This window comes from Salmo salar, chromosome ssa17, assembly GCF_905237065.1.
Source record: "Salmo salar chromosome ssa17, Ssal_v3.1, whole genome shotgun sequence".
Lineage (NCBI taxonomy): Eukaryota > Metazoa > Chordata > Actinopteri > Salmoniformes > Salmonidae > Salmo > Salmo salar.
In genome coordinates, this window is record NC_059458.1 from 35611932 (window position 1) to 35623983 (window position 12052).

The 12052-nt window shown below is 40.8% G+C and overlaps 3 protein-coding genes across 11 annotated transcripts in view; 1 reads left to right on the top strand and 2 right to left on the bottom strand.

Annotated features, from left to right (window-relative positions):
* The window catches only part of LOC106592258 (zinc finger protein OZF-like), a 510174-nt gene that overhangs the window by 112819 nt on the left and 385303 nt on the right, over nt 1-12052 (bottom strand). The window lies entirely within an intron of this gene.
* LOC106574981 (zinc finger protein 2) overlaps nt 1-12052 on the top strand; it is a 348997-nt gene that overhangs the window by 65031 nt on the left and 271914 nt on the right. The gene's annotated exons all lie outside the window — the stretch shown is intronic.
* The window catches only part of LOC106575981 (zinc finger protein 239-like), a 237317-nt gene continuing 229393 nt past the window's right edge, over nt 4129-12052 (bottom strand). Inside the window, exons 1-4 of one of the 3 annotated variants that reach the window (XM_045698577.1) lie at nt 9900-10093; nt 8679-8917; nt 6455-6697; nt 4130-6177 (exon numbers count right to left, since the gene is read on the bottom strand). In XM_045698577.1, the coding sequence (XP_045554533.1) occupies nt 5351-6177; nt 6455-6697; nt 8679-8781 (1173 nt within the window). In that variant the 5' untranslated portion in view covers nt 8782-8917; nt 9900-10093 and the 3' untranslated portion in view covers nt 4130-5350. Of the gene's footprint in view, nt 6178-6454; nt 6698-8678; nt 8918-9806; nt 10094-12052 lie in introns of those variants that run through there. The other 2 variants (XM_045698576.1, XM_014152758.2) reach the window with 2 other exon arrangements.

Here is a 12052-nt window from a genome sequence, read left to right on the forward strand (position 1 = left end):
GCCTGATCTAGGTTCATTTCGGACTCTGTTTGTAGCCTCGTAGGAACCATCCAGATCTCACGGATACATGTAGCTTAACATAATGTAAGCTCAAGAGATCTGTTTGTAAGTCATGGATATAATATGTCTCTGTTTGTAAGTCATGGATATAATATAATATTTTCTCTTAGGCTTTCCAAAATAATAACCACATGGCCAGGAAATATACCACAAATGTTGTTTAACAGGAAATTCTACCTGACATACATTTTCTTTCCGGTATGAGGGTGAAGGAAGAAATCCCCCTTGGTCATTGTATTATAGTTCTCACAATGATCTGAGGGGAGGGTGGATAGGAAATGCTGTTTTCAGTTTTCTGTGAAAATGAGCTGGTAGACACTACATGTATCAGAGATGGTGTGATGATCAGTTTTCTGTGAAAATGAGCTGGTAGACACTACATGTATCAGAGATGGTGTGATGATCAGTTTTCTGTGGGAATGAGCTGGTAGACACTACATGTATCAGAAATGGTGTGATGATCAGTTTTCACCACTAGTTTGGGTAGATACATATTTTACTACGTAATTTTACTATTGATGCACAGGCTATGAAATGACATGTTTATTAAATTGTATTTTAAAACAAAATTAGTTATTTTAGTCATTGATGATGAATGTGATTGGATTACTCCATTGAACTTTATTGATCTGACAATGAAAAATGAAGTTAGAATTGAATGAATGAATTTGTGCTGCTCAATCTCTTCTCTTCTGTATCATTAAATACTAAAAACTGTTTTAAGCTAAACAATTCCTGTTTATATGAAGCTGAAACGAACATGAAATTTAAATCAGCAATTCATTTGACCTCAGCACTGACATGGTTTTTCAGCATCAGCTTTGAGACCAGATACAATACTGCAGCTTTATTGATGTACTGAATGTCTTTGTTTAATTCATGGAATTCTAAAGAATATATGTTTCTATTTATCTACTCAAAACATGTCCCTACATCTCTACACATCACCATGGTGACAAGCCCTATTCGTTAGGCACCAGTAATTTCTACAATGCATACAAATAGATGTTTATCAGTATAAAGTGCATGTGTTTTCTTATTAAATAAGTGTTTTATAGCGTACCAATGCCCAGAAACAGCATTACCCATGCAATTCAATAATGACCCAGTTACTATTGGGGAATGGAACCAGAGGAAGCTTGTTACCTTTCTCACACCACTACAGTATTCATTTCAACAGACCTTTTCCACACCCCTTTGTTAGAGCTCAATATATGCCCAAGACTATATTGAGGGTCAGACTGTTGTAATGCCCAGTTGATTATGTAAATAGTCTTGTAGAACTCTGGTATTGATGGTCCATTTGAGGGTGAGTCATTGATATCAATGTTCAGAGTAAAAGAGCTGTGACCTCACCTGTGATGGTCCACATCTACCTCAACCTTTCCTATTGTGTTAGTAAGCACCACAGCATTTTAGGAAGCCATTGTTCAAAATGTGTTCATACGTAAGATTACAATGGGAGGGGGTGTGGCATGCACAGAGGAGGACCAGGAGGTCGATTTGAGACGTCTATTTAGGACTGGGATCCTATCCAGAGTTGACAGATTGACAGTGAGTACAAACCCAGCCTGCCTCTCTCCTTCCACACTCCAAACCTACAGTCACTGGGTCCTGATTGTGACAGTGGAGCCTAGTTTGCACTGCAGGATCCAGAGAGGTTTATTCTACATTTTGCAAAAAAAAATAATTGCAACATGATGGAAACGACAGATACAGGAGACATTTTCTAAAGATCCACAAATGTTTTATCTGTTCGTAGTGGCAGGAAAACATTGAAGAACCACAATGCAATGCTGCAAAGGTGTAAGAATGATGCTGCTAAGATCAGAGATTCGTCTCCTGAGTACACATCACAAATCTTGAGTACATAACTAGTCCCCTGAATACAAACTAAGTAATCTTACATACAGGACTTCAAACTGTAAAATAGATATATTTTGAATCATCACACTTTTTGCTATGTACTAGTGTTTCCCAATCCTGGTCCTTGGGATCCAAAGAGGTGAGCTTTTTTGTTTTTGCCCTAACACTCACACACTGGATTAAACTAACCAACTCAAGCCTTTGAATTGAATAAGGTATGTGAGAGCTAGGGCAAAAAAAACATGTACACCCCTTTGGGACCTGGGTTGGGGAACACTGCTGTACTGAAAGTCCTCCATCTTGAGAACTTCACTGCTGACGTGCACATTTTGGGATTGTATACAGGGTGAAGAAACCATGGTGTACATTTGTAATTTGATTGAACTATCTCTTTAATTAGAGTTCCTTTGGAGTTACATTTAGTTAGAGGTGCATTTTCTCTAAGCATGTGCTATAAATAAACATTTTATATTCCTAGGTCTAGTACAAAGGAAAACATACTGTTTTTTGATCACTACCATTCCACGAAAATACAATGCTGTATTTTTTCCATTGTACTACAATCCTACATTTTTGTACAGGTCTTCACATCGGAGTGCTGCGGCATGCCCTTTGCATCTCTTGACCATGTCGGGCGGGCCAGGCACAAGGCGCGCTCTCCACTTCCCTCCAGTAGTTATTTAGCCTGACAACACATCACTCCTGACAGACACAAGCAAAAACTCTTGCATAAATGTAGCAGCCTATACACCTAATCATTAGTGATCTGACATGCTGTATTGCATGGAAACTGTAGGCTACTAACAACAGCAGCTACATAGTCTAGCTTACTATGGTCCTGTCCCTCTGACCAGGGTAAACAAAGTGGTAATGTTGTGTATTGTATATACAGTATTTCACTTCAAACAGTTTATTTCATTTAATTATATACAAGAGAAGAAGTGGCTGCCCAGCATAAATTTGTGTACAACATTTTTTCATTACATTCTTGTCATTTAGCAGATGCTCTTATCCAGAGAGACTTACAGGACAAATAAGGGTTAATTGCCTTGCTCAAGGGCACAATGACAGATTGGTCCTGAGCCGATTAGATGAACAGCAACCTTTCAGTTACTGGCCCAACACTCTTAACCGCTAGGCTACCTGCCGCCAGATCAATTAACTTCAATACAGTTATTCAAATACATTCATCATCAATGACTAAAATAATACATCCAGTATTAAAATACAATTCATAGTCTGTTTATCATTAAACAAAAGTTGTTTAGTAATATAAAATAATCCACCCAAACTAATGCTAAAAACTGATCACACCATCTTTTCTGATATAACAAAACATTAGGAACACCTTCCTAATATTGAGTTGCAGCCCCCTTTATCCTCAGAAGAGCCTCAATTCGTTGGGGCATAGACTGTCCAAGGTGTTGAGAGCGTTCCACAGGGATGCTGGTCCATGTTGACTCCAATGCTTCCCACAATTGTGTCAAGTTGCCTGGGAGTGGATATCTACTCCGAATAGCTCCTTCCATCTCCTCCCACAGATGAACAATTGGATTGAGATCTGGTGACTCGGCAGGCCACTGCAGTAAGATGAATTCACTGTCATGTTCTTGGAACCATTCCTGGACAAGCCTTGTGGCATGGGGCATAATCCTGCTGAAAAAATCTATTTGCAGATGGATACACTGCTGCCATGAAGGGAGGCACCTGATTGGCAATGATTCTTTAGATATCCTGTAGCATTCAAACATTGTTCATCTTTTATCAAGGGGCCCAATGTGGGCCCTGAAAACACACCCCACGCCATCACACCACCCCCCTGCAATGCTGACACACGGCATGGATGCATACAGTGGTGTAAAGTACTTATTTAAATCATTTTTACTTTAGTCGTTTTTGGGGGGGTATCTGTACTTTACTACGTATATTGTTGACAACTTTTACTTCACTACATTCCTAAAGTAAATAATGTACTTTTTACTCCATACATTTTCCCTGACACCCAAAAGTACTCATTACATTTTTTATGATTAGCAGGACAGAAAATGATCCAATTCACGCACTTATGAAGATAACATCCCTGGTCCTCCCTACTGCCTCTGATCTGGCAGACTCACTAAACACAAATGCTCCATTTGTAAATGATGTCTGAGTGTTGGAGTGTGCCCCTGGCTATCTGTAATATATTTAAAAAAACAAGACAATTGTGCGATCTGGTTTGCTTAATTTAAGGAATTTAAAATTATTCATACTTTAACTTTTGATACTTAAGTATATTTACAACCAAATACTTTTACTCAAGGTGTATTTTAATGTGTGACTTTCACTTGAGTAATTTTCTATTAAGGTATCATTACTTTTACTCAAGTATGACAGTTAGGTACTTTTTCCACCACTGGATGCATGTACTCGTGGTTTCCTCCATACTCTAGTCCTCCCATCAGCGTGAAACTGCAGGAACCAGCAGGAACCGGGAGATTCATCAGACCAGGCAATATGTTCCCAATTTTCCAGTGTTTTCATTCCTTAGCCCACTGCAACCGCAGTTTCTTGTTTTCTACTGAAAGCTATTGAGGATCCATAATAAATACACCACAACTACATTATTAAGGATCATAGCTTTCACCTGGATCCACCTGGTCAGTCTATGTCATGGTGTCCTTAATGTTTTGTACACTCAGTGTAGGTTGTGTCTACCAGCTCATTCCCACAGAAAACTGCAGAGGGAAGCAGTACCACCCAGTCAACCATCAGACTCCATTGTGAGACGCCTCACAGAGGATATTCAACCTTAAGGGCAAATCCAAGATCATCTCAATATCTTTCCAGTAGAAGCTAACAAAACACACCAAAACTGACCAGGTGCACACTGATCACTAAAGTAAAGAGAGGCTAACATTCTATAACACTCCCTTTCCTCTGCACAGTTCTCTCACAGTGAGAAACAATAGGATTACAATAGAGTGTTCTACACTTTCTTCATTTGATCCAATTCAACATCGCCAATTATTTTATGAGATGATAATTAAGTGGAGTGTCTAATCTTAGCTGGTCTGAGAGAACTGATGAGGCTTCTCTCCTTTATGTAAACATTGGTGTCTTTTTAAATTGCCCAAATTGTAGAATCTCAACTCACTGTCAGTGCAGTGATAAGTCTTCTCTCCTGTGTGTATCAGGTGGTGTGTCTTTAAATTGTCAATCCGGAGAAACTCTTGCCACAGTCAGAGCAGAAGTAAGGCTTCTCTCCTGTGTGTGTTCCCTGATGAACTTTTAGCTCAGTGTAAGTCTTCTCTCCTTTATGTTTACCTTGGTGTCTTTAACTGGCACATTCAAAATAAACTCTTTCCACAGTCAGAGCAGCAGTAAGGCTTCTCTCCCATCTGTGTTCTCTGATTAACTTTTAAGTGAGTTGATGTGAAGCATTTTAAGGCTTCACTCCTGGATGTATACGTTCATGTGTTTTTAAGTGGCCCAGTCGAGAGAAACTCTTTCCACAGTCAGAGCAGGAGTAAGGCTTCACTCCTGTATGTATACGTTCATGTCTTTTTAAGTTGTCCAGTTTAGAGAAACTCTTTCCACAGTCAGAGCAGGAGTAAGGCTTCACTCCTGTATGTATACGTTCATGTGTTTTCACACTGTCCAGTTGAGAGAAACTCTTTCCACAGTCAGAGCAAGAGTAAGGCTTCAATCCTGTATGTATACGGTCATGTATTTTTAATTCACCCAGTTGAGAGAAACTCTTTCCACAGTCAGAGCAGGAGTAAGGCTTCACTCCTGTATGTATACGTTCATGTGTTTTTAAGTGGCCCAGTCGAGAAAAACTCTTTCCACAGTCAGAGCAGGAGTAAGGCTTCACTCCGGTATGTATACGTTCATGTGTTTTTAAGTCATCGGGTCGAGAGAAACTCTTTCCACAGTCAGAGCAGGAGTAAGGCTTCTCTCCTGTGTGTACACGTTCATGTCGTTTTAAGGTGCCCAGTTGAGAGAAACTCGCCCCACAGTCAGAGCAGGAGTAAGGCTTTTCTCCTGTATGCACTCTCTGATGAACTGTCAGAACCTTTGATGTAGAGAAATTCTTCCCACAGTCAGTACAGGAATACAGATTCTCTCCTAGGTGTATTTTTAGGTGTATTTTTAGTTTTGATAGAACTGAAAAATTCTCCTCACAATGTGGGCAGTGGTGAGACCTCTTAGCTCCATTATCTTCCTGCTGTTTCTCTCTGGATGTAGAGAATGTCTCAACACGGTCTCCTGTGTGAACAGCATCAGAAGAACCAGTCAGTTGTGTGATATACACTACAGGTCAAACATTTTAGAACACCTACTCATTCAAGTTTCTTAATTTTACGATTTTCTACATTGTTGAATAATAGTGAAGACATCAAAACTATGAAATAACACATATGGAATCATGTAGTAACCAAAACAAAAATCTGTTAAACAAATCAAAATATATTATATTTGAGATTCATCAAATAGTCACCCTTTGCCTTGATGACAGCATTGCACAATCTTGGTATTCTCTTACCTTGAGATAGAGATTTCCCAATCTTCTCTTCTTCATCTTTAATGTTGACATTCAGTTCCAATGTTTGACTGCAGTCTTCCAGCTTCACTGATGTCATCTCTGGATCCTGCAGTGCAAACTGGGCTCCACTGTAACAATCAGGACCCAGTGAATGTAGGTTTGGACTCAGTGTGGAAGGAGAGAGGCAGGCTGGGTTTGTCCTCACTGTTGATGTTACCGGCCTCAGACTTAATTCTAGTTGTCCTGTAGTAACATTGAGAAACAGACACAAAAAGTTATTATCTTGACAGTTCTGGAACTTTATTCTCTATTAAATACATTATATTTCTTCTTGTTCAATTATCTAATTCAGTGCTTGACTTGGACTGAAATAGGTACCGGTACTGTTTATATTTAGGTTGCAGGAGCTCCACAATACTGTTGAGCTAATATTCTATAAGAGGAACATGAGCTCAAACAGTAGAAATTTGAGGTGCCGGTACTCAGCTCCGGTGAGCTCCTGTCCAAGTCAAGCACTGATCTAATTTCAATAGATCTGGTAGCTAAGCATTGACAACAAAACATTAATTCATTCACATTAGACAAAGTACCTGCTTTAAATTAGTCTACACAACGTAAGTGCACTTAACCTCTCGTAGATTTTCCCAAATTCGCATAAATGACTAAAAAAACATTTAGTACAAGGTTTCTGTATGCTTTAAACAGCACTATGTACTATTTTCCTGAATAACCTTGTATTCGCTGTGTTGTTTCAATCAAAAACCAATAGTATTTCCCATTCACACCATAGTAGCATTTCGAGATAAATATAGAAAGAACTGCATGCGTCTGAAGATTAGTACACATGTAGAAAACCGATAATAATTACATTTAGCGTCAAAACAGTAGAGCAACCGTAAAATGGTCTCCCTCTGCTGCATCCACACTGCCTGCACTGAAGTCCGTTGACGCAGACCGAGTGGGTGCCGCCATTTTACCAGCTTGTGAATTTTTCCTTTCATGGAGCTCGACGGACAATTCCTTCAACCTCATGGCTTGGTTTTTGCTCAGACATGCACTGTCAAATGTGGGACCTTATATAGACAGGTGTGTGCCTTTCCAAATCATGTCCAATCAATTGAATTTACCACAGGTTGACAACAAATCAAGTTGTAGAAACATCTCAAGGATGATCAATGGAAACAGGATGTACCTGAGCTCAATGTCGAGTCTCATAGCAAAGAGTCTGAATACTTATGTAAATAACGTATTTCTGTTTCAAATTTTTGATAAAATGTGAAAACATTTCTAAAAACCTGTGTTTGCTTTGTCATTATGGGGTATTGTGTGTAGATTGAGGAGTGTTTTATTTGAGCAATTTTAGAGTAAGGCTGTAACGTAACAAAATGTTGAAAAAGGCAAGGGGTCTAAATACTTTCTGAAAAGAAAAGGGGGATACCTAGTCAGTAGTACAACTGAATGCATTCAACTGAAATGTGTCTTCCACATTTAACCCAACCCCTCTGAATCAGACAGGTGCGGGAGGCTGCCATAATCGATCTTCGGCGCCCGGGGAACAGTGGGTTAACTGCTATGCTCAAGGACAGAATGACATATTTTTACCTTGTCAGCTCAGGGATTCGATCCAGCAACCTTTCGGTTACTGGCCCAATGCTCTAATCACTAGGCTACCTGTACATATTCATATAAGTAGGCTGTATAATACAAAAGGGGAATAAAAACTATTCTAAAAGTATCTCATAAGTCATGAATATGATGAGCTATACCATCCTCCACTCACTATCACAAGGGTTAGTAACTACACAGACTCATTTCATATCATCCTCCTCTCACTATCACAAGAGTTAGAAACTACACAGACTCATTTCATATCATCCTCCATTCACTATCACAAGGGTTAGTAACTACACAGACTCATTTCATATCATCCTCCACTCACTATCACAAGGGTTAGTAACTACAGACTAATTTCATAGATCTTTAAAACACTGTCAGTTTGTCTACTTCACTTCTTTAGTCTACTCTCTGATCACTCCAGATAGCCCAGTGAATAAAACAAATTCTGGCAATACTGGTGTCAAACCATGCAAGTCTCAGTAGAATGAAATAACATCTACCTTCTCATTGAAACAGTTCATCATGAAACAGTTCTACTGCAAACTTTTCATACACAGTGAGAAGTTGGAACGAACAACAAACTAAGTTAAATAGAACCTGTTCTTACTGTGAGAAACAGATTTCCCAATCTTCTCCTCCTCCTCTTCATCTTTAATGTTGACATTCAACTCCAGTGTTTGACTGCAGTCTTCCAGCTTCACTGATGCCATCTCTGGATCCTGCAGTGCAAACTGGGCTCCACTGTCACAATCAGGACCCAGTGACTGTAGGTTTGGACTCAGTGTGGAAGGAGAGAGGCAGGCTGGGTCTGTCCTCACTGTTGATGTTACCGGCCTCAGACTTAATCTGAGTCGGCCAGTAGTAATAAAGAGAAACGGACACAAAAAGTTATTGTCTTGACAGTTCTGGCACTTTCTTGATTCTCTAAAAATATGTTTTATATTTAGGTGCAGGAGCTCCACAATACTGTTGAGCTAATATTCTATAAGAGGAACATGAGCTCAAACAGTAGACATTTGAGGTGACGGTTCTCAGCTCCAGTGAGCTCCTGTCCAAGTCAAGCACTGATCTCATTTCAATAGATCTGGTAGTTACGCATTGACAACAAAACATTAATTCACATTAGACAAAGCATACACTTTAAATTAGGCTACACAACTTAAGTGTACTTAATCTATAGTAGATTTTCTGAATTCACATAAATGCATCAATGACTCAAAAACCATTTAGTACAAGGTTGCAGTATGTTTTAAGCAGCACTATTTTCCTGAATAAAATTCTCTTCACTGTATTATTTCAATCAAAATCGAATATTATTTCCGTTCACACCATAGTAACATTTATAGACAAAGATAGAAACAACTGAATGTCTCTGAATATTAGTACACATGTAGTAAAACTGAATCATTACATTCAGCTTCAAAACAGTAGTGCAGCCGTAAAATTGTCTCTCTGCTGCACCTCACTGCCTGCACTGAAGTACGTTGACGCAAACCGAGGGGCGCCGCCATTTTACCATCTCGTGAATTTCACACAAAACCAATAACAAAACCAATAACAAAACCAAAACCAATAAAACGAATTCAGAAATCTCAAGTAAATAGATTCTTTATGAAATTACCTTGAGAAAATGATGTACATACACTCAGACAAACCCCAACTGCTCTAACTATGTAACTTGTAAAATAGTTGCCACTTCCTTCACTCGGCTTGACACAAAAATAACACATCTTACCTTTACCAAACGTGATAATACCGTATCAGATGTATCCCCTAAAATGGTATCACATGTTCTTTCGATATTATAAAGTTTAAACCTATTCCATACCTGTAGTAATAAATAGAAACGGACACAAATGCTATCTTCTTGACTGCACCGTTTTGGCGCTTTCTTTACACTGAAGAATGGTGCGCTTCTGTCCGGAACTTCCTGTTCCCCCACTAACACCGTCCGTGCTTTCCGGGATCCTTGGGATGGCCCAACCCCATTACATGAGAAGGGGTCGCTGTCTCCTCCGGGACACATCTCTTTTGCATAGAGTTGATCAAGCTGTTGATTGTGGCCTGTGGAATGTTGTCCCATCCCAGCTAGCACAGAGGATCTGGGCTGAGAGTCAGACTCGGCCGACGTCATGTGGCCCGAGTCTGGTCCGCCTTAAGCAGTATTACTTATGGCTGGGATGCGGGGATTGAGCTCGGACCGATTCCGGTATGAGTTATCTGGCCCAAATGTATTACTTGGGGCTCGGGCCGATTGGGGCTACTCTCTGGCAGATGATTACACGTGCTGCTTTATATAATTAATAACATTCATTATTTATTTATTTTTCCAAATGTTTTCATTGTTCTTGTGATTTAAAAAAATACAGTTAACATTTCAATTCTTTAAGAGTCCTGTTTAAGTTGCATTTTAGTATTTTGATACTTTGTGCAAGGCAATTGATAAGCATTAAAAACTTTGTGGATGGAGCCTCCCGAGCCGCACAGTGGGTCTAATTTTTAAAAATGTAACCTTTTATATAACTAGGCAAGTCCGTTAAGAACACATTCTTATTTACAGTGACATGGCAGAACAACAGATTTTCGTCTTGTCAGCTTGCGGATTCGATACAGCAACCTTTAGGTAACTGGCCCAACGCTCTAACCGCTAGGCTACCTGCCGCATCAAGCATTGCGAACTGCGTTCCCGTGCCGGCCGCGTCGTCCGAGTAAGGGCGGGGTTTGGCTGGCTGGGAATCCTCTTCAATTGCGAAGTTGCTAAACTCAGCAAAAAACGAAACGTCCCTTTTTCAGGACCCTGTCTTTCAAAGATAATTCGTAAAAACTCAAATAACTTCACAGATCTTCATTGTAAGGGTTTAAACACTGTTTCCCATGCTTGTTCAATGAACCATAAGCAATTAATGAACATGCACCTGTGGAACGGTCGTTAAGACACTAACAGCTTACAGATGGTAGGCAATTAAGGTCACAGTTATGAAAACTTAGGACACTAAAGAGGCCTTTCTACTGAAAAACACCAAAAGAAAGATGCCCAGGGTCCCTGCTCATCTGCGTGACCATGCCTTGGGCATGCTGCAAGGAGGCATGAGGACTGCAGATGTGGCCAGGGCAATAAATTGATATGTTCGTACTGTGAGATGCCTAAGACAGCGCTATACGGAGACAGGACGGACAACTGATCGTCCTCGCAGTGGCAGACCACGTGTAACAACACCTGCACAGGATCGGTACATCCGAACATCACACCTACGGGACAGGTACAGGATGGCAACAAATAACTGCCCGAGTTACACCAGGAACGCACAATCCCTCCATCAGTGCTCAGACTGTCCGCAAAATGCTGAGAGAGGCTGGACTGAGGGCTTGTAAGGCAGGTCCTCACCAGACATCACCGGCAACAACTTTGCCTATGGGCACAAACCCACCGTCGCTGGACCAGACAGGACTGGCAAAAAGTGCTCTTCACTGACGAGTCGCAGTTTTGTCTCACCAGGGGTGATGGTCGGATTCGCATTTATCGTCGAAGGAATGAGCGTTACACCGAGGCCTGTACTCCTGAGGGTCCGTCATGGTCTGGGGCGGTCTGTCACAGCATCATCGGACTGAGCTTGTTGTCATTGCAGGCAATCTCAACGCTGTGCGTTACAGGGAAGACATCCTCCTCCCTCATGTGGTACCCTTCCTGCAGGCTCATCCTGACATGACCCTCCAGCATGACAATGCCACCAGCCATACTGCTCGTTCTGTGCATGATTTCCTGCAAGACAGGAATGTCAGTGTTCTGCCATGGCCAGCGAAGAGCCCGGATCTCAATCCCATTGAGCACGTCCGGGACCTGTTGGATCGGAGGGTGAGGGCTAGGGCCATTCCTCCCAAAAATGTCCAGGAACTTGCAGGTGCCTTGGTGGAAGAGTGGGGTAACATCTCACAGCAAGAACTGGCAAATCTGGTGCAATCCATGAGGAGGAGATGCACTGC